A 23,538-nucleotide genomic window follows, 5' to 3' on the forward strand; every position below is an offset into this window, starting at 1 on the left:
CTAAAGTAGCTTCCCAGGTGGCACTAGTGGTAAAGAACCCACCTGCCAATGCAAGAGATGTAAGAGACGCAGGTTCAATCCCTGAGTTGGGAAGATCGGGCTTCCCTTGTAGCTCAGTCGGTAAAGAATCTGCCTGCAATGCAGGAGACCCGGGTTTGATTCCTGCATTGGGAAGATCCTCTGGAGAAGGAAATGGCAAAAAACTCCAGTATTCTTGCCTGGAGAATCCAATGGACAGAGGAGTCTGGCAGGCTACAGTCTATGCGGTCACAAGAGTCAGAAATGACTTAGCAACTAACCCACCACCACAAACTAACGTGACTCCATCAGCCACCTGTTAAACAGATTCCCTTGGTCAGCCTTTAGGCTTCCCGGGAGGTTCAGTGGTAAAGAATCCTCCTGCCAATGCAGGAGACATGGGTTCAATCCCTGGGTCAGGAAGATCCCCTGGAGAACTAAATGGCAACCCACTCCAGTATTCTTGCCTGGGAAATCCCACGGACAGAGGAACCTGGCATGCCACAGTCCATGGGATTGCAAAGAGTCAGACATGACTTAGCAACTAAACAACACAGTAAGTCTTTTAAGAGCAGAAAATGTATGTACATATTATGCGCAATTAAAATTTAATGCCCTATACTATGCCAGTGTCTACTATTTTCTTTTATTTAAATATTAAAATGCTTATATTTAAATTGATGAAAGTTACATAAGCATTCATTTTTCTTAACAGCAAATGAAACTCTGCATTGCAGTCTGTCTGCTTATCCATAATTCAGGATCCCAGCCTAAAACATTAAGCCCAAACAAGCACAAATATTGGCAAAGGTGAAATATTGAAATGCTACAGTAGGAGCATAAATTATTATGTCACAATCTGTGCATGTGCTTTAATTTCCTAGCACTGGAAACAAAAACTAAGACAAAAAAAAAAAAAACAGACAACAATTATAAATGTAAACTAAATAAGTAAGAGAGAAAAGCCAAGGTGTCATTATTCAAATCTCCACACTTTTTATTCGTTATTTATGGAGCTGATATGACAATAAAATCCAAGAAGGGGGGAAAAAAAACCCTTAGTTATGTGGATTATCTATCCAGGCAAAGTAATGAGGATTCTAGAAGAATGTTCTTATGGAACTGAACTTTGAAAATATTAATAGTAACTCTGATTCTATTTAAGTTAATAGAAATAAAAGAGTATATAATAAAAGAGTCGTGTCACACTCTTTGCAATCCCATGAACTGCAGCCCGCCAGGCTCTTCTGCCCATGGGATTCTCCAGGCAAGAATATTGAAGTGGGTAGCCATTCTCTTCTCCAGGGGATCTTCCTAACCCAGGGATTGAACCAGGGCCTCCCACACTGCAGGCCGATGCTTTACCATCTGAGACACCAGAGAAGCCCAATAGAAATTTACTTTTCCTCAAAGAAATTTCACTCATTTGTCTTAATTATCTGGGCAATAATGGCGGCCCCTCGTTTATTAGGATCTTGGTCATTGGTTTGGAGATTCTAACAGGCAAGAACAGTTACTCAATACCCTTGGCAGAAGACGGGTCTCCTCCATCAGAGGAGGCTGACTCTTCTCTGGGCTCAGAGCAACAGTAAGAAATAGTGAGAGCTAAGCTGAGGAGGAAACCTCTCTGGCTGAATCAGCAGAATTAACCCAGGAGATCCGTAGGTTAGCAGAGAAGTCCTCCTGATCAACTTTCCTTCCACCTCTGCCGTTTGGCTTCCACTAATGCAGGTTCGATGGGTAGCATCTTGTAGCTAAGCAGACCTTACATTTCCCTGTTGCCAATTAACCTATTTTATGAAGCACTTGATGCTAACAGTTAATGATACCTAGTGCAAAGGAATTTTCTCTCCTGAATTGTAAGGTTTACTGTGCTAAATGTGTCAGGTACCCTTAAGACATGTTATAACTCTTATACTACAAAGAAAAAAAATTATACAGCAAGTACAGTCCATTATGTAATAAAATGACTAGCTTTATACAGTATAGAATATATTAAAAAGTTAACATTCCTCCCCAAATTTGCATGATGAGCCCAATGTGTGACAAACCGTTAGGCTCAATCTTCTCATCCAATTTTCTTCTGACTACTGGGACAATTTGTCATGTGACAGTGTTCGCAGTTTTAAAAGCACTTTTTGTCTGTTATCTCACTGAGCTTGACAACAATCTTGAGAGAGCTAAGCAAGGTAAAAACACTCCACCTTTTGCAAGTGGGGGTCCCTAAACGCAGATGTGAATTAGGACATTTATCATCACAGGCCTAAGGTGGGGTGAGGGTGGGGCTCCAGGACTTTCCCATACTTCACTCACCTCTCAAGAAAAACCACTTAGGTCCCCACCCACAAGAACAAACAAAACACTGAGGCATCAGTACCCTTCTCTCTCCTCTCACCCCTAAACATTACCTTAATTAAATATTTTTAGTGAAGCACAGTCACTATACAATATTATATATTATACGCATATAATATAGTGACTCACAATTTTTAAAGGTGATACTCCATCTTCCAGATGGGAGGGACTGGCTGTGGGGAAAACTGGGTCTTGCTCTGGTGGGCAGGGCCATGCTCCATAAATCCAATTTTCTGCTGCTGGGTGGGGCTGTGCTCTCTCCCTGTAGTTTGGCCTGAGGCAGTCCAGTTCTGCAATCTGCAGACTCTGAAGTGAAGTCGCTCAGTGTCCGACTCTGCGATCCCATGGACTATAGTCTACCAGGCTCCTCTGTCCATGCAATTCTCCAGGCAAGAATACTGGAGTGGGTTGCCATTTCCTTTTCCAGGGGATCTTCCCGACCCAGGGATCGAACCCAGGTCTCCTGCATTGCAGGCAGATGCTTTACCATCTGAGCTACCAGGGAAATCCCTGCAGACTCTATGGTAGGGCTAATGGTGATCTCCTTCAAGAGGACTTATGCCAACACACCACGCCTCCCAAGACCACTGCTGCCATGCCCCTGACCCCCGTGGCAGCCAACTGTCGACTCCATCGATAGCTATCATAAAACACTGGCTAATTTCCAGGTGGGCTACAATACATCCTTGTAGATTACTTATTTTATACATAAGTTTGTACCTTTTACTCTCCTGGCCCTATACTGCCCCTCCCCTCTGCCTTCTCCCCACTGGTATCCACTAGTTTGCTCTCTATATCTATGAGTCTGCTTTTTTTTTGTTATATTCATAGTCTGTTGTAGTTTTTTTAGATCCCACATGTAAGTAATATCCTATAGCATTTGTCTTTCTCTGTGTGATTTATTTCACTTAGCATAATGCCCTCTAAGTTCATTCTTGTTGCTGTACTACAAAAAGTAAATAAAATAAAACACTGAGGCATGTATTTTTCTCTCCTCTCATCCCCAACCACTACCTTAATAAAAGAACTTTCATTCAAACCAAAGTAAGTATAAAGAGAAGCGTGTTCATAGGACCATGATCTAATTCTGAATTAAGTGTTTTGAAATTTACTGTCTACAACTTTCCACTGTTGTCAGTATGTATCTTATCCAGAGAAATTTCACATTTAATCACTCAAAGGATAATCTGCTTTATTACCTAATTATCTTCCTCACACTTTTGCTTATCAATCCATCATTTTGAAGCTGAGGTTACTGAGGCACAAAATGGTTCAGTCCTTTGCACACAGGCGAACATAGACAGTGGACTGGAACTCCAAGTTCAGTGTTCCATCCGCCCAAGAAAAGATACACAACTTAAACTGCAGATCCTTGGCACTGGACAGACCCAATCGGAGGTTTTTTAAGCCTGTGGAGGAGTTTTCTGCACATACTAAGCAATGATCAGTCCTTCATCCACCCAGGTTCTTTCCAGCAGGACAAGTGGGATTTTTCAATAATCAATGTGAAACAAGTACCACCTGCACTGACGCAGCACAAATCAGCCCAGGCAGACAAATGCGGGTGGGGGCCACACAACTGCATCTGACTGCTTCAGTCAGATTGCCCATCTCTGTTCAGGCAAGAAGAACATTCAGCTCCACTGATCACCTGATTTTCTATAACTGGAAGCGTGTACCAGGTCATGAACACCCAGATGTAGTAGTTCAGTCTGTATTTGAAAGTCAAAAGTGCCCAACTGGAAATAACCACAATGCACATTAAATGCATTATAAGCAAGGAAAGTCGGGCTTTCCCACTTAATGTGATGGCTATGGTGCCAAGCCACATGCTCACTGGCTGGAGACACTAGGAAACCTAAAAGCCAAGCTACTGCATTATGTTCAAGCTCCCTTGACAAAGATTAGAGCAAAACCGTGCTAAGTATGGATATTTTTATATCCTGAAAATAGCCACGTGAAGCCTGAGAGAAGAGATGACTGTGACAAAGAAGCAATATTTTTATATATGCGTCCATGATTTTTTTTTGTGATTCCAGGAATACACGTATTAAAGAAAATTCAGAATTAGAAATTCATCTATCAGGTTCCATAACATTTCACTGCTAACTCTCTTCTATAAAACAGTTCACTGTCCGAGAAGAACACAGGTAAGGGACATGGTTCCAGTCCATCCAGGCTACTAGTCACTGACCTCATCTCATCACACGACCCCTCTGGATCTCTTTGTCTCTTTTTACTGACAGACTTTCTAAATATCTAAGAGCTTTCTCCCTGGAATAAGGGAACCACTTGACTACGGCACACAGTTATCTGCTCACCACTGTCATGATATCCTTATCAGGGCCTTGTCATGCCGCTGCGTCTTCATCTCTTATTGAAGGATAGGTTGCCTATAACTCGGAATTCCCATATGGACACTGGATTAAGAGCCATTAAGGTCACGCTCACCCAGACACAAAACCAAAACAGGAGCTTTGTCTTTTTTTCTACTTAAAGAAGACGGCATCTTAAAATAGCGTGGATACTAGTTTGAAAACATTAGGATAAAAGCCATCATTGTTATCCCCTCGCTGTAGTTTCATAAAACTGAATAAAAAGGCAAGCAGATTTGGAAAGAATCTGAGATAAGTCAGTATTGCAAATTTAGAGCCTCTAATAAAATAAAACAAAAAACCCTCGAAGCGTTTTTTTACCTTGCAGCCTCTGCATCACGTTGGCGATGTCCCGAGGGGCCCGCGAGGCTGCCCTGGAGGCGGCCATGGCTGCCCCTTGGAGACTCTGTGTCCGGCCGGGTGTGTCCCTAGACCACTCCAGAAAACATACTTGAAGTTCTCCGGTTCTTTCAAGTGACAGACGATTGCCAAGTCCCAGGCACTCACAGCAGTCCGGGAGGAAATCTCCCAGAGATCCAACCACTTCTTTTTCTTCTCTTGCTTTAAGACTGTCTTCTCAGGATGAACTCAGGATTCTGAAAACCAAATAGAAAAAAAAAGGTTCAATATTTTTCAAAATATCAATATAGGTCACACAAGTGCAAAAAGTAGAACTATGCTTATTTAATTTGAAGAGATGATTCATTACCAAGTGAAATGACTAATGTAAAAATACTTAAAAATCTATAAAGTGGTAGGCAAATATGAGGGCTTCCCAGGTGGCTCGGGGCTAAAGAATCTTGCCAATGCAGGAGATGCAAGACGCGCAGGTTCAATCCCTGAGTTGGGACGATCCCCTGGAGTAGGAAATGGCAAGCCACTCCAGTATTCTTGCCAGGAAAATTCCATAAACAGAGGAGTCTGGCAAGCTACAGTCCATGGGGTGTCAAAGAGTTGAACCCTACTGAGCACAGCATAGCACAGGCCAAATGTGAGAAATTCCCATGATGCTTGATAAAATAAACAAACACTTGAAACATACACAATAAATTTGTCTGCTAAAAGGAGAAGTGCTCACGTTTTTCTATGTTTTCTTTTTAAACTAGTCTTTTTTTCACCAACCTATGAAAATAAAAGTACTTTTACCCAAAACACCAAGCATTTCTCAATATTCACAAGTTCTCTTATCTGGGTTGTTTTAGCCGGTTTTGCACGCCTTCTCTGCTCTGTTGTGTCTGTACACTTTTCAGGAATGAGATCAGATCTTAGCTCCTAAAATTTGATGAACTGAAACAGGATAAATATAAAATTTCCTGTTCAATTGCTAAGTCCTGTCTGATTCTTTGTGACCCTGTGAACTGCAGCACTCCAGGCCTCCCTGTTGAGTTTGAGACTCTGTCATTTAAAGAGACAAACGGGTTTGATTTCGTTTTTTCCTCCCCATAGAAAGATTCTAAAGTAAACTGTAAGGCCGTGGTGGGGTTGAGGGCTAAGCAAGAGAGGACATTTTTCTTCTAACCTCTTCCTGAATTCTCTGCTTTGGTCAAGTCTAATTCATCATGTTGGACTGGGGAAGCAAAACAGAAGTAGGAGAGCAGCTGATGAAATCTTGACATTGAGACACGTGCTTTGAACAAGGATTTCCTCACCCTGTTGCTGCTGCTGCTAAGTTGCGTCAGTCGTGTCCGACTCTGTGAGATCCCAGAGACAGCAGCCCACCAGGCTCCCTAGTCCCTGGGATTTTCCAGTCAAGAATACTGGAGCAAGTTGCCATTTCCTTCTCCAACGCATGCATGCATGCTAAGTCGCTTCAGTCGTGTCTGACTCCGTGCGACCCTATGGACAGCAGCCCACCAGGCTCCTCTGTCCACAGGATTTTCCAGGTAAGAATACTGGAGTGGGTTGCCATTTCCTTCTCCCTTCCTAACCCTAGGGTTGACAGAAGAAGAGGTCTTGCCATGAATAGGACAATTAATGACAGAAAGAGAAGGAGCGTGAAAAATGTACACAGAGAAAGAAATTTAACCAAGACGCCAAACCAAGGGGGCCGATGTGAGCATGACACTTTTACAATTCATACTCATCTCTGGGCTGTGATGATGAAGGTGAAGAAAGGAAATAGGGTGAGTCAGGGGAGAAGGGCAATAGCAAAACTGTAAAGAAAACAGTTCCTCTGTGTGGGGCAGTCCACTTTTAGCAAGAAAATAGGAAGAGTCTGTGAGGGCAATCAAACATCATAACATGAATGTGTGGTCATAAAACCAGCAATATTTATGAAGAATTGGTTAAGTAATACACTGTAATTACAGATTACAACAGATTTTTAAAATAGCATTAATACTAGCATATACTGGTACCTGGCTGAATTGTATGAATAAGCTGAGAGCATCGTTTTTAGACTACCACCTTAAAAAGGATATAAAACACCCTACCCTGCTGCTACCTTGCACATTTCTGGGGCCAGAAAGAGTGTACTGGCCCCTTAACAAGTTCGGGGGCTGCGATGCAGTGAACAGCATTACCTCGTAAGAAGGTAAAGACAGATTTCTCTTGGCTACTTGCAAAGATACTGGAAGTAGGACCCAATATTTGACAGCTTCTGAGCTAGAGAGGTACCTGTGTGTGGGCAGCTCCCCCAGGGATTCTTAGAGAAGAAATAATTACTACCAGCCAGCCCTCATCCATCAAGATCTTAGTCCTGCTGGAGCTGTGTGCCCATTAGTAGCCTCCATGTCCTAGGGAAAAGCACTCCACAAGCCCACATACCAAAGCTACCTTAATTTGAAGACTGATGGACAGTGAGCAATGCCTGAAGGATCTTACAAATGGCTTTCCTAAACTGTTACAAATTAAGGTTCTCCAAATACAAGATCATAACTTTCTGAAGTCTAGCTAGCTAGCTACAGATATACTAGGTAGAAATGAGGGAAGAAATTCATTTTAATTTAGCTACCCAATGCCAGACCCTGCTCAGCACTGGATTTCACAGATGATTAAGACAAGGCCCCTACCATCAATCAAGAATTAGAGAATTAAAAGGGATTTCTTCATGCCATTGCCTTACAGATCACCATGCTCCTAGCTCTTCTAAATCATGTTCATCTTCTCAGTGGAGTAATACTGAAATAGTTCCCTCTCTCCCTCCCTCCCTCTTTCTGTCTCTGTCTTTATTTTGATACCACATTGAACTCAAAGCAAAGTTTAAAGTGAAGAGGAACTAACGAGCCTCTTGATGAGGTGAAAGAGGAGAGTGAAAAAGCTGGCTTAAAACTCAACATTCAAAAAACTAAGATCATGGCATCCAGTCCCATCACTTCTTGACAAACAGAAGGGGAAAAAGTGGAAACAGTGACAGACTTTCTTTTCCTGGGCTCCAAAATCACAGTGGACCATGACTGCAGCCATGAAATTAAAAGACGCTTGCTCCTTGGAAGAAAAGCTATGACAAACCTAGACAGTGTATTAAAAAGCAGAGACATCACTTTGCCAACAAAGGTCCATATAGTCAAAGCTATGGTTTCTCTGGTAGTCATGTAGGCATGTGAGAGTTGGACCATAAAGAAGGCTGAGTGATGAAGAATTGATGCTTTTGAACTGTGGTGTTGGAGAAGACTCTTGGGAGTCCCTTGGACTGCAAGGAGATCCAACCAGTCCATCCTAAAGGAAATCGACTCTGAATATTCATTGGAAAGACTGATGCTGAAGTTGAAGCTCCAATACTTTGGCCACCTGATGCAAAGAACTGACTCAATGGAAAAGACCCTGATGCTGGGAAAGACTGAGAGCAAGAGGAGAAGGGGATGACAGAGGATGAGATGGTTGGATGGCATCACTGATTCAATGGACATTACTTTGAGCAAACTCCAGGAGATAGGGAAAGACAAGGAAGCCTGGCATGCTGCAGTTCGTGGGGTCACAAAGAGTTGGACATGACTTAGCAACTGAACAACAACATTAAGCTCAGAATTTCTCTGTTTGAGTCCATCTTTAGTTCATGTACCTGGTGTTATTTCCACAGTATAACTAATACATTCTGAGTGCCAGAGTTCAGTGCTAGATAAACAGGATGAATACAAAACGTAACCTATTGTTTGAGAAGCTTAGAATATAGAAAAGATAATTCAACAAAAAATCATGGCTAAGTGCAAATACAGAAATAAGGGATATAAAGCATAGGCAGTATACCAATTTGCAGGTTCTGAGAGTGTCCTGGGAGGGAACAGCTTCTGCCCTGAGCCTGGTAAAGGTGTTAGAGTTAATCAGGTGAAAAACATGGGATGCATTCCAGGCAGAATGAATAACTTGAGCAAAGGCATGGACACATGAAACAGCTTGACCAACAGACAGATAGTGAGGGACTCGACCAGGTGACATTCTGGGGCTGAAGCTGGAGAAGGAGGGAGCAGCCAGATGGCTGAGTGTTCTGCTCAGAAGTAGGTTCTGAGTCCCCAGGAGGCAACAGGAAACGCTGAGGGATTTTAAGCTGGAAGTGATCATGTGCAATTTAGATTATTCTAGCTACATTTTTAAAGGGTGTATTTGAGGTTAACAACACAAAGCTCCAGGAAGATCAGTTAGGAAAGCATCTTAGGGACCCAGCTGAAACATATGAGAGACTGTACAGGATAGTGAATGAATGGAGAGTAAAATCCAAAACATCTTAAGAAGGCAGGATATGCAGGACTTGGTGATTGGTGGGGGAGGGGAGATGGGAAGTGGGAAGTGGGGTCCTCAGGGGATCTTGAGGACTCTCAGGGTTCTGACTTGAGATTCTGTGTGGGCCATGGGCTGAGTTCAGCACTAGAGTGGCTGTGCAAGTTATTATTTCCCCAAACTCTGCCTTTCATACCCTCACATTCTTGCTAAGCAGTTTCTTGATGACTCCTTCACACTCTCAGCTAATGTAACCCAAAGGCTTCCTGGACCCAGGACCCACACTGCGTGTGAAGCCACACCTAGACGCAGCACACTTTCAGCAACTCCCTCCATTTCTTCTGCATCAACAATCCACACTCTGATAAGAGCGATTCATCTTATATACCTTATATCCCAATGAGTCTCATCTCCCTCTAACCAGGCTGTGAACCTTTTGCAGGCACAGAGATCACAACTATTATTGCTTTGACATCCTAACCATTGATATCAACTACATCCCTGAACACATCCTAGCCCCTAAAACATATTTCTGTTTTATTGAACAATGTTCACATTACTTTACCTCTGCAGGGCAACCCCCAGAAAACTCGTTCCTCCCTACAGTAAAAGATGTTGATGCAACATCCTTCCCTTTTTAGGCATGAGATTAAATATTTTGCTTTCATCATTCATGTACACACATTATTTCCTACTTTGTGAAATTCTGATATTCTTGCTTTTTACTGATACTTAAATTTAAAGAGGAAAATATGCCCCTTTAATTTGATAAGAAATTTCAAATGAATCAAACAATGATCATAAAAGGAGGTTTTACAAGATATGTGCTCGGGAGGTTAGAAGATGTGAGTTTAAACTTAGCTTTGCTCTGATTGGGCTTCCCTGGTGGCTGACTGTAAAGAGTCTGCCTGCAAGGCAGCAGACCTGGGTTCTGTCTCTGGGTTGGGAAGATCCCCTGGAGAAGAGAATGGCAACCTATCCAGTATTCTTGCCTGGAGAATTTCTGGGACAGAGGAAACAATCCATGGGATCGCATAGAGTCGGGAACAATTGAGTGACTAACACTTTGTTCTGACAATCAGGATGATTCTGAGCCGGTTCTGTGTGGGGAGGTTCTCAGCAATGTCCTCAACAACCCCCTGACATGTGGAGGATGGTCTGCAGAAAGGCACAGACTCTGGACTAAAAAGACATGGAAGTGACTCTTAATTCTGCCTCTTCCTGCCCATGTGGGCATGACCTACAGAACCAGAACATCAGAGGAAGATCCGGCACCATCAGTGAGCTCACTACCCCCAGGGTAATTAACAGTTTTTAACTGGGTGCAATATACTGTATCGGGTAGAGGAGGAAGAGGTGGAAAGGGACGGGAAGAGAGAATTAGAGAGACATCGATGGGTCATGGACCAATGAATAGTCCTGAGACCGTCTCCAAATCCTCTCCAGAGAAGGAACTAAGATTACAAAGTGGCAAGCAACATCCACTACACCTAGCAGAGAGGTGAGATTCCTGTATTGATTATTTCATACAGAAATGCATTGAGAATTCACATGTAAAGGACACACTGCTACTGGGTAAACATCAGTAAACAAGATAGATAAGCCCCCTTAGAGTTTGTGTACCAGAGGGAAAGATGATATAAACAGCATTATAACAAAGTAGGTCATGTATTGTAATGGAAAAATGCAGGGTACTGTGGGAGCAAAGAGAACATCCAATCAATACCATCTGCTGCATTTATCGTGTGGGCTGCAGAGGGAATTTAGACGATCTACTGTCTGGGATCCTCCTGTCTGAACAATGGGCTCTTCTTAACCCTGAGACCTGTGAAAAGCACAGGAGTGAATCATCACAACCTGACTTTTCCAGTCAAACAGAGTGGAATGGACTTTTCTGTCCATTCTAAGCAGAATGGACAACTGACTGCTAAAGCAGTCTCCTGTTGGTGCTCTTAAAAAAGAATTCCGTATCATCCCTGAATATCCACTGGAAGGACTGATGCTGAAGCTGAAGTTCCAATACTTTGGCCATCTGATAAGACAAGCCAGCTCATTAGAAAAGACCCTGATGCTGGGAAAGATTAAAGGCAAAAAGAGAAGGGGGTATGCAGAGGATGAGATGGCTAGATAGCATCACCAACTCAGTGGATGTGAATTTGATCAAACTCGGGGAGACAGACAAGGACAGGGGAGCCTGGCCTGCTGAAATTCATGGCGTCACAAAGAGTCGAGCACGACGGTGACTGAACAACAACACTAGAAGAAACACTGCTAAGCCACAAGACTATATCTTTAGAAAATGTAACAAGTTTTTAAGTATTAGGAAACTACAGCAGAAAGTTACAACCTCTGAAACAACCAGAAATGATATGGCTCATTTCTAGGCAAAGAAGATGAACTGAGACCATAAAACATACACAGATTCACATCTGTATGTAGCACTTCATTAGCTGTCTCAATATGTACAACAGCACTTCTGTTAATACTTCCCTGGTGGCTCAGATGGTAAAGCGTCTGTCTACAACGCAGGAGACCCAGGTTCGATCCCTGGGTTGGGAAGATCCCCTGGAGAAGGAAATGGCAGTCCACTTCAGTACTATTGCCTGGAAAATTCCATGGACAGAGGAGCCTGGTAGGCTACAGTCCATGGGGTTGCAGAGAGTTGCACACGACTGAGCAACTTCACTTTCATTCCTGTTAAAATCCACTATTAAAAAATTTTGAAACCTAATAAATACATTTCAACACCCCCTTCTATCAGTCCTTAGCCGGAGTGAGTCACATAGTGTCTAATTTTACATTTAATTATTGTTTTTCTCTATGCATCCTTTAGTTATGGTACTAATTAATGAATACTAAGACAGCTAAATGGCTGGGGAAAAGAGGGATATCCTGTAGTCACTACAAATATATTACAACATCTGTGTACTGGCTATCAGTGTGTAGTGCTGGTAATTATTCACTGTTATGAACATTACACCTCCCCCCAAAAGAATCCACCTGCCAATATCAGGAGAGGTGGGTTTGATCCCTGGGTTGGGAAGATCTCTGGAGAAGGAAATGGCAACCCACTCCACTATTCTTGCCTGGAGAATCCCATGGACAGAGGAGTCCATTAAGTTGCAAAGAATCAGACGTGACCAAGCACCCACAATTCATGAATGTTACAGGGTAACAAACAAAAATTGGTCCTGTCCTTGGAAGAACAAATGTGCATGACAGATACTGTATCGTAATTGAACTTTCTTCGGTTCGCCTGGAGTGTAAATCCTGCCCAGGGATATCTGCTCCCCTTCCTCCCCAGCTTGGCTAGAGTCTAGACTGCACTCTGTGCCAAACAAAAGTTCTCACTGGTTTAGACCACAAGGAAGGACACATTTAACACTTTTAAGAGAAGATATGGACTTCCCTGGTGGCTCAGATGGTAAAGCATCTGTCTAACAATGGGGGAGACCTGGGTTCAATCCCTGGATCAGGAAGATTCCCTGGAGAAGGAAATGGCAACCCACTCCAGTACTCTTGCCTAGAAAATCCCATGGACCGAGGAGCCTGGTGCAGGCTACTGTCCATGAGGTTGCAAAGAGTCGGACACGACTGAGCGATTTCACTCACTTCACTTAAGAGAAGATAAGCAGATTTCCTCAAAGAGGCGTCTTGGGTTCAGACCACAGGGTGCGGCTGCAGTCTCTAGGCTGGGGCCGCCTGCCCTGCAGGAGAAGTTGTCACCAACCTTGCCCAGTCATGGGCTTCTCACATCCGGTTTCAGTGACACCTCCCTTCACCTCCAAGTAGCTGTGTGGGCTGCATAATTATCAGAAATCAGGTCCTACAGCAGCACCCTCCCCACTAAACACAGCAATGCTTGAACATTTTTAAACAGCAAACTACCTTTTCCCAATCCTTACTCCTTTGCAGAGAAGAATCAAGTGGGGGAAAAAAAATCTTACAACAAAAAAGAAATAAACCATTTTATGAAGAAATCATTAGTTAAGACAGATAAAAGTGAAGCTCTAATGTAATAACTGAGCAAGTATTTCCAAAGGCTAGCAATATTATTATCTGAGTCAGTTTGAGACTGTGGCTTTTATCTTCTGTGTGAAATAAATATATTCAGTTAGCATTGATTGGGCACTTTTGTTCTCAATTTGCCACAAAGTAATAAACAGACTCAAAAATGCAAGACAAAATAGCAATGTTGTTTTATGACATCTTTCTGGTGATGTCAGGAACTTTTTATCCATCCTATTAATCTTTTTCCTCATGGAGAACAGCAAGCCTCTCCAAGAAGAATCCTCATGACTCATGGTTAAGTCAGCATTTTATACAGATGGGGGTCATATTAACAACCTTTGCTTAGTCGAAAATTATCATACTTTCTCTTGCACAAGTCTGGCTCTTGCATACAAATGCTTTCTTTGGAAAAGTGGATCTCAGATGAAGACAAAAATAGACAAGCATTAAGGAAGAGGGAGGGAAAAAAAATCATTCATTTTGAACTTTCTTAACATGCACAGAAAAATTTCAGATGCATACAGGTTTTCTACCCCCAACCGAAAAGCTCAGAAATGAACATTCTGGGATGCTAAACCTCACAGCTGGTGTCTCCCCACTGCCCCGAACGCCCTCACCCCTCCAGTCCACCCCCCTCAGCCGGCACCCCTGCTGAACCTGACCCTATTTATGAAAAAGGGCCTGAACTTGAAGCCCTTCAGATCTGTTATCCCAGATAGCCCTCCAAACCCCGTTTCTCAACCGGCTTTCTTTCCCTGATGGCTACTAGCTGCTTTATTTTACATTATTTTCGTGCCCTTTGCCATACACCTGCCACTCGGCGAACCACCATTTCACAGAACTCCCTCTGGCAGTGATGCAAAAAATCTGTCTGAAACGTGTCTTTCTGGAAAGGAGATGAAAGTTATCTTGCCCTCTAGCGTAGGCTCCGCCTGCCTGCCATCGCAGGCGACAGCTGGAGTAGTCTGAAGCCCCGGCCTCCTTGGTTCTTCAAGCCCCCGGGGCTGCACTACCCATGTCCCCTCCCCCAGCCCTTCCTAAAATAGTCAGTGGAGGAAGGGAGGCTCCTGGAATTTGTTCAACGCCCTACATCTCCCATCTGATAGTAGCAGCAGCCCCGACCATCGCAACAAGAGGGCGGCTGCCTTTTGCTTCTGCGTCTCTGGACCCCGGGAGAAGTGCCACAAGCGGAAATGTCAAGTCGGGGTTGGGGGGCGGATATTAATAGGGATATGTACGTAGGAGATGCTGGCAGTACGCCCCCCACCTCCGTATCTCCCTGAGTACCACACACGTACACACACCACCGCCACCATCACCACCTTCTCCCTCCCGTTAAGCACGCACGACCCGAACCTGCAAGTGAAAACTTGCTTACAATCTGTCTGCAATTTGTTCGGCTGGCACCCAAAGCCTCTCTCTTACCTTCTCTCTCTCGGGCTCGTCCAGGTGCCGGGCAGCGCAGCGAGCGAACCCGCGGCGGCCGGGCGCGCTGGGGGCCGGCGGCGGTGGCGGGAGCCGGAGCGCGCGGCTGCGGGGCTTTGCGGGGCGCCGGGCGGCCCCGGTGACCGAGGACAGCACGCCGGGGGCCAGCTCCCGGGCCGGTGGCGGATCGCCCGCCGCCGCGCTCCCGGGCCGCTCGCACGCTCACTCACTCCTGCGCCCAGCCGCTCGGCGACTCTGCCCTCCCTCGGCGAGCGGGTCCTCCTTCCGGGTGCACCCGAGGAGGGGGGGTTCAGGCCTCTCCCCAAGACCCGCCACCCCCCAACACCGCCCCCCCGCACTGGGGTTCGGCTAGGGAAGGTCGGGGAGGTTCCCGACGCGGCCCGTGCGCCGCCACGCCCCTCCCCGCGCCCGGCGCCCGGCGCCCGGGATGCGCTGGTCCCCGGCACCGCTGGGGGCAGGCGCCCAGGCTCTCTCCCCGGCTTCCCCTACCTCCTGGAGATGCTCGGCCGCCTCCAGCGTCTTGCTGTAGCGGCAAAGGCTTTCCGCGGCTCTCTTCCTCGGGGAGCCTTTCCACCAGGTCCACCTCCCGGGGGGTCGAGGAGGAAAGAAATGGCCGAGAGCGCCGGGAAGGAGATGCTCTGCCCCAGCTGCTAACTTTTGCCTGGGATTTCCACCGCCCGGCTGACCTTTCAGGGCAGAACCTATCTTGAAAGGCTGGGGAGGTTCGCTGATGGTCCCAGGAAGGAAGTGATGCGGTTCACTGAGGACATTTCTCTGGCTCCTTTTCAATCAACTTTCGAAAAAGATCCTAACGGCTGACCTCTTCCGTAGCATGCAATTTAAGGAGACGGGTCAGACTATATAGGCTTTTGTTCTTGTGGTTTATAAAGCTTCGATTTCCGGAGGAGACATCCGACCTCTTGATATTTCTTCTTGGTTATTCGTCAAGATGACGCTGGAGAACTGCCTTCAGGTTCTTTCCTCGCGCTCTCGGCGAGTCTGTCATCACAAGTCCTTCTCAAGGTGTCGAGGAGATCTGGGGTTGCCGGGTAGCCTCCTGAAGAATGTATTTTGTTGTGGTTTTATGGTCTCCAAGCAAAGTCAAACACAGCCTCTCTTTACCAACAAGGAAGCCCAGGTCCAAGAGGACTGCAGGCAACAAATAATTACAGCTATGTTGCAAGAATCTTAAAAATAATAATTACTCTCAAATTTTCAATCTGAACAAATCGTTTTTTCCATTAGCTACGTTTGCAGAATGGGAGGCTGGAGCTTTTCAGTGGACAAAGTTTTTCTCTGCCGTCTGCCTTTCCCTAGCTCACTGCCAACACGCCACTCTTTAGCTTTGCATTTTCTTCAAAGGCCTTTCTTTCTGGATTCTAACAAAATAATAATATCTGAAATGAATCTAGTGAGTTAATCTGATGTGTTTCCTTGTGTTTACATATGTTAGAGACCAAGGAATGAATCTCTAATTGCAGAAACTGGTTGTGGCAGGGAGTCGGGCCTGGAGAGGGTGGTGTTGGGGGTCACTCTGAACATATCCTCTGCCTCAGGGTGACACTCCGCATGGCTGCCTAGAACACCTTGTCGAGGTGACCCACCATAGCCTAGTCATACAGTTACCACCCTCTGCCTGCATATGACTGGACTGAGATCCAAGCTGCAGACCTGTCACTCAGGAGGAGAGGGTGAGAGGGCAGCTGAGCTCTTCCTTGCAGTCTGTGCTTTCATCTAACCAACTCACTCACCAACTGAAACTCCTTCCCTAGACTTAGCTGCCCTTCTCCCAGGAGCAGACAGGCAGGAGCCTAGGGCTTTCTGGCTGGCATTGGTTGCCTGATGAACTGAATGTCCACTCTCAGCTCATTTTTATCCTCCACCGAAGGACTTAAGCACATCATCGACTTTTGGAAAAGGCTTGTCTTTTTTCATAAACCCCAGGGAAGTGTGTTGTAGCTTCATTATTCGACTGTATTGTTCAAACACCTACCATATCCTGAATATTGTCCTAACTGTTGGAGCCACAATGGTGAACAAAACCAAACCTGGCTCCTGCCTTCACTGAGCTTCCAGTATAATCAGGAAGAGAGACATTGATCAAAAAAACATGCAAATAATTATAAAACCCCAGCTTCCAAAAGAAGGCAAGTACTTTGAGAGCCTCCAATGAAAGGAATCAATTTAGTTTAAAGATCAGGAAGACTTTGCTAAGGAAGTGACTTTTGAACTGTGAGCTGCAGGAAAAGAAACTTGGACTAAGAGGAAGGCAGATAGACTGGGGTCTAGAGTAACACTCCAGGGCAAAGGATCCATGGAAGAAAAGCACATGGTGCTTTTGAAGAAGTGAAAACCCATGGGACTGCAGAAGAGAAAGCAAGGGAGGGAACAGGAGCTTCAGTGGAAAATGGGCCCCCTGAGACTCAAAACAAAGCGAAGGGCAGATTGTGGACGTCTTAAAAACCAGCCCAAAGAGATGGATCATTAGGGGAAGTCTTTACAGTGCTCGAAGTGGTGCAATGTGATAACACTTAAGTCTTGAAGCTTTTCCTTTGGCTACAATATGGAAAACAGATTAGAAGTGGGGCCAAAATGCGTAAAGGTGGACCAGTTAGGAAGTTGTATAGTAATCTTTTAAAAAGATCATAGCCCTCATCATTACGGTGATGGTGGTGGTGAAAGTGCATGGGTTCAAGGGATGTTTAATGGATAAAAAGAGTGTGAGACATAAGGTCGTCTGTGGCAGAAGGAAATCATAATAGTATAAAGTCTTGGATTTTGAAACAAGAAAGGCCTAAGCTTAAGTCTCAACTCTGTCATTAACTACCTGTGTGAATTTTAGCTAGTAATTTAACCTCTCACAAGCTCAGATTTTACAAACTCATAATCAGGATTATAACAGCGTATCTCATTCATAGGGCTGTTGTGGGGAGTAAATGAGCTAATATTGGCAAGATTTCATAGTTCAGAGCCTGGTGCGATCAGAAAGTACAGTATAGCTAATGTCATTTTTATAGTTATAGTTATTATTGCCATGATTCTAAACATTTAGATGTTTCTAAAGTTGGCAAATAAAGAAAATACCGACTCTGCTTTACAACAGGCTGATTGAACTGATTGCAACTAGAACACCAGTTTCTGAGAGCAGCAAAATAGAACCCATGGGGCCATCACAGGCTGAGAGACAGCAGTCTGAATAGCAACCTGATTTCCTCCTCCATGGAGCTCAAGGTCTGTCCTCTTCATCTGTCTATTCTTCAGACCCTCCAAGTTTACACAGAATCTTACTCCTAAGCATCATGGCAACAGGACCAACTATATCTCTTCTCTGCATTAATAGGAGGTGGAAAAGAACAGCAAAAAAGTGCCAACTGGTTTCAGTTCAGCATTATCCCAATGGGCGCATCACTGTGTTCCCTGTATTTGTAAAATAAACCCCAATGGCCATATGAAATAAACAGTGAATCCTTTATATGGCTATCCTTTCCCTTTTATGTAATTGTGTTAATACCATGGCAAAGATTTACCACAATTAAATGTGTTGTCGATTTATTGAAAGCAGCAACCCAGGGTCTTACCAGAGGTGCATCTTTCAGAGATCTGCACAAGTGAAATTCAGTAAGCGGGCCTCTTCTTCCACCTGCTTCCATTAGTCTCAAGTCCCTTCAAAACAAACTTCTATGCACAGTGCAGGGAAACACTAAACAAAATGGCTCTTGCTTCTTAGAGGTAAAGGGGCTTTGCCTTGTCTTGACGCCGTCAGTAATGGTCTGCTTGGCTTAGGGAGCTCCTCAGTGGTAATTGCCTCTGTGGAGTTAGTCTAAGAGTTAGACTCTGTGGAGTCTGCTAAGGAGAGGGGAAGGGCAGACAGGGAAGGAGGAAGGGGTTTACCTGAAGGAAAGCTCAGAAGGATGTGGGGTTCAAAGAACTAGGATTCAACCAAATCCGCCAAAATGTCCCTCTGCAGTTCTCAACAGGGCCTTCACTTTCACTTGAGAGGCCTAGCAAGGCTTTGAACTCACTTTACATTATAAATTTGCAAGCTGCAGCAAATTTAAGTCTGTCTGATTTTTTGCTCTTCCAGCATTGTAATAACTGCAAGGGTAAGAGTTCTAGAAGCTACCTGGCCTCTGACCATGCCTTGATCTAAGATTGTAAAGTTTCTAAACTTATCTTTTTCTTTTCTTTATGGTCTTCATTGTCAGAAGTAACTGACCCATCCCATAGTTCTCCTAATTCTCTTTCCTACTATAATATTCCACAACAGTAGCCATATTGGTCTCCAAATTCTTATCTTCAGTAGGCCCTTAATTTCAAATGTAAACTTCTTCCCCCCTCCTTGTGATGTCTCTTTAGAATTCTTTTGTGCAGTGGAATCATATCATACTTCATCCCTGTATGTGAACCCAGGCAGGTCAACTAATCAGTCTGAGATTCTCATCTTTGAAGGTCTGGACCATGGCATGGCATGAAATAGTATGTCAGCCAGGATTCATTAAAGTAAAGTCAAAGCAGCTTGAGGTTTTGAAACAGGGATTTAGTTGTTCAAAATTTTTGCTAAGGCTGGATGAGGTGAAGTTGCTCAGTCGTGTCTGACTCTTTGTGATCTCATGGACTGTAGCCTACCAGGCTCCTCTGTCCATAGAATTTTCCAGGCAAGAGTACCAGAGTGGCTTGCCATTTCCTTCTTGTTTTGTCTTTCATTGCACCTGCCATGAAAGACCTCGGTGACTCACTGCTGCCACCTAGAGGTCAAGGTGCTGCAGCAAATGGCTAGCGGCATCACAACTGCCTCTGCTCTGACTCCTGGTGGTGGAGCTTGGTGTCAGTCACTGTAGAACTACTGTCATAGCTGCTGGAGGGCCAATTTCTCCACGTTCCATTTGCCTTCCAAGTCTCATGTGAGAGCATGGGCAGAATGTATGTTTCATCCACCCCACCCTTCCCCAGGAAAGAGCCTGGGAAATGTAATCCCTATACTTCCAATCTCTGAGATGCAGGGCGAGTGCATAGAATGGACAGCAAAGATTGTTTTCCAACAAACAATATTCAGTACAAACACAGACTCGGAAAGAAAAGCAAACTTATATTTAAATTATAACTCATAGGAACTCCAGTTTAAAACACTGAGTCTTTTAAATCTGTTAACTCTCATATTGATAGTATTTTAGAATTTCAAGAGCTACAATTTTAAGACTGTTCTTTTAAAAGAACACAAAAAATAGCATATCTGATGAATTTTAAGATGACATCTACCCAGTGTAAGCTTGTCACTTTCTCCCCATTGTTCCTTCAAGAGCTGTTCTTCTTAAACCAGTGTTGTCTTTCCCCTGCTTTAACTCCCATGATCATGGCCTTGATTTTGTCACTATCAATAATAACAATCATTTGATACTGATAATCTCAATGTTAACACTCCACTCTCTGACTGCTTCCTCTTTTGTTTTCAGCCCATTTACTTTTCTGCTTCAATTCCAGGAGTTTCTCAGCTAAATAGGACTTATTGCCCCTGATAAGGCCACTGCCAGTCCTTATGATGACTTTGTGTTAGAGAGGGAGCCTTCCTCAAGATGTTTCAGGTCATTCTTTTGTAGACTGTTATAATAGGCCATTTGGTAAGAAGTAATACCATTACTGTCTGCAGATGACATGATACGATAGATAGAAAATCCTAAAGAGACCACCAAAACACTATTAGAGCCAGTTACATGCCAAAGAATCAAACTGGAATGCCATTTGCACATCCTATACAAAAATAAACTCAAAATGGATTGAAGACCTAAATGTAAGACCCGAAACCATAAAACTTCTAAAAGAAAAAGAAGCAGTAAGCTCTTTGACATTTCCCTTCGTCGTATTTTCGAAGATACCTCTCCTCAGGCAAGAGGAACAAAAGCAAAAATAAATGGGGCTGCATTTAACTAAAAAGCATTTGCACAGGGAAGGAAACTGTCAACAAAGCAAAAAGCTTGTCTACCGGATGAGAGAAGATACTTGCAGCGTGATTTACAGTAACCAAGATATGGAAGCAACCTAAGTGTCTGTGGATAGATAAATATATAAATATATATTTGTAAATATAAAATACATACACACACGATTATTCAGTCATAGAAAAGAAAGAAATCCTGCCATTAGAAACAGCATGAATGGACCTAGAAGGTATTAACCTAAGTGAAATAAGTCAGACGAAGAAAAACAAATGCTGTGTGATTTCACTTGTATGCAGAACCTAAAATACCGAAACAAAGGAATAAACATAGCAAAGCAGAGTAGACTCAACAGAGAACAAACAAATGGTTGCTAGAGGAAAGGGAGGTTAGAGGATGAGCGAAAATAGGGGAAGGAGATTAAGAAGTACAGACTTCCAGCTACAAAATGAATGCGTCACAAGGATGAGAGGTACGGCTGGAGGCATATAGTCAATTTTATTGTAATATCTTTGTGGGGGGTAGCAAAACTTAGCAAATAGGGTAACTTGGAGAAGGAAATGGCAACCCACTTCAGTGTTCTTGCCTGGAGAATCCCAGGGACGGGGGAGTCTGGTGGGCTGCCGTCTATGGGGTCGCACAGAGTCAGACACAACTGAAGCGACTTAGCAGCAGCAGCATAGGGTAACCAAACATATCGAAGTGATCATTTTGTAATGCATAGAAATATCGAATCATTATGCTGTGTACCTGAAACTTACATAGTGCTGTAGATAATCTTATTTCAATTTTTTAAAAGTATATAGGACTTCCCTGCTGGTTCAGTGGCTAGGAATCAGCCTGCCGATGCAGGGGACATGGGTTTGATCCCTGTTGTAAGAAGATTCCACGTGCCACAGGGCAAGTAAGTCCATGCACCACAACTGCTGAGTCCGTCCACACGAGAGCCTGTGATCTGCAACAAGAGAAGCACCACAATGAGAAGCCAAGCACCGTGACTAGAGAGTAGCCCCTACTCACCGCAACTAGAGAAAGCGCACACAGAGAAAAAAGACCCAGTGCAGCCAAAAATAAAAATAAATCTAAAACAGTAAAAATAAATAAATAAATTCGTAAACACTGGGAAGCAATGAATCAAAATGCCAATTATGGTTATAAGTGAGGAGTAGGGATTATGGGTGACTGTTGTTGTTGTTGTTTTCACTTTATTTTGTATGTGTTTTTGTTATCAGAAGGGCTTCCCAGGTGGCACTGGTGGTAAAGAACCTGCGTGTCAATGCCGGAGATGTAAGAGACATGGGTTTGATCCCTGGGTCAGGAAGATCTCCTGGAGGAGGACATGGCAACCCACTCCAGTATTCTTGCCCAGAGGATCCCATGGACAGAGGAGTCGGGTGGAATACAGTCCATAGGGTCACAAAGTGTTGATGTGAAGCAACTTAGCACGCAGTTATCAGAAATGAGCATATATTGCTTGAAAAACTAGAAAGAAAATGACAAATGTCATAAAAGACACTTTTTAAACAAAGCAAGACATTTGAGTACCATCTGCCAGATAATTATTATAATAAATATACAAATAATATTTCAAATATGAATAGCATCCAGTTAGTCATATGTGGTAGCTTGTGACTATTGATCCTACCATTTTTTTTTCGTTGTCCACCCCTTTTATGTTTATCCCTCTTGAAATGATTTCAATTTCTTATTTTCCTTCCATTTATCCTTAACTACCTTTCCTCTCACTTTCTCCTACTCGCTTGGCTGAACCATGCACCTCTGCCTGTTTGGTGCCAGCACTCAGAATGCTGAGTATGGCTGGAGAAAAATCCAGTCATACTAACTGTTCTATGCATTTATGATCACAGAACCACATACCCCTGACTACTCTGCTTCTCTGATCAACACATTCTCCCACTTCCCTATACAAATTTCATGCATTTCCCATTTCCACAGACTTCCAACAGTCTTCCCCACATCTAAGTTTTCAACTGTCAACATTTCTTCTTCTTTCTCTTGAACATCTTAAGCAATCCAGAGAATTTCCATAGCTTCCACTGACATCTGCACTATTTGCATCAGTGACTTATATAATATTCAAACTTGTCTGCTATTGTTACACAAGAGTTCTTCAAGCTCCTCAATAATGCAGTTCCTCCACTTACATACTCAATCCATCCTTCTTGCCAACAATACTTTCCTCTCTTCCCAGAATCATTTTTTTTTCTTTACTTGTTCTTTCTCATCAATATGGAAACATGCTGCTATTTATCTCAAACTAAAAAAAAAAAGGACAAAAAAACCCCTCTTGATTACCATTTGAACTCTAAATACTACCCATTTCTTTCTTTATTTTCAAGGGTTGGCTGTGCTCACTGTTGGCCAATTCTCTCCCCCAACTTGCTGTGAGTTACCTACCTTATCTGGTTTACTAATCACTTCTTTTCTATGTAAGATTTTAAACATTTCTCACTCTACCTTGAACTTTCTATCCTTCTTTCCACTTTATGTTTTTCTTCCAGCACTTAACACCAACATTGTGTGTATATTCCCTTACTTATCTAGTTTATTTTCTGTCTAACTGCTACAAAGGCATAAATTTTGTCTATGAACTCTTATATTCCTAGCTTTTAAAACAGATGAATAAAAGGTAGCTCAGTAAGTATTTGCAGAATAAATAAATGAATAATATATCAATCTCACTATACATTATGAAATTCTACAAATCATCAACTATACTGTTACAATAT

At 43.5% G+C, this 23,538-nt stretch overlaps 1 protein-coding gene and 1 non-coding gene across 15 annotated transcripts in view; one reads left to right on the plus strand and one right to left on the minus strand.

The window, feature by feature from the left end:
- SYNE1 (spectrin repeat containing nuclear envelope protein 1) overlaps positions 1–15,980 on the minus strand; it is a 497,963-nt gene extending 481,983 nt beyond the window's left edge. For 11 of the 14 annotated variants that reach the window (XM_061428343.1, XM_061428350.1, XM_061428349.1 and 8 more), the window contains exon 1: positions 2,503–5,052. In XM_061428343.1, the coding sequence (XP_061284327.1) occupies positions 2,503–2,719 (217 nt within the window). In that variant the 5' untranslated portion in view covers positions 2,720–5,052. The other 3 variants (XM_061428354.1, XM_061428353.1, XM_061428348.1) reach the window with 2 other exon arrangements.
- On the plus strand, positions 11,889–11,960 carry TRNAC-ACA (transfer RNA cysteine (anticodon ACA)). The gene has a single exon. It is a non-coding gene; the product is annotated as a tRNA-Cys (tRNA).
- Positions 15,981–23,538: the final 7,558 nt, after the last annotated feature.

This window comes from Bos javanicus, chromosome 9, assembly GCF_032452875.1.
Source record: "Bos javanicus breed banteng chromosome 9, ARS-OSU_banteng_1.0, whole genome shotgun sequence".
In the NCBI taxonomy this organism is placed as follows: domain Eukaryota; kingdom Metazoa; phylum Chordata; class Mammalia; order Artiodactyla; family Bovidae; genus Bos; species Bos javanicus.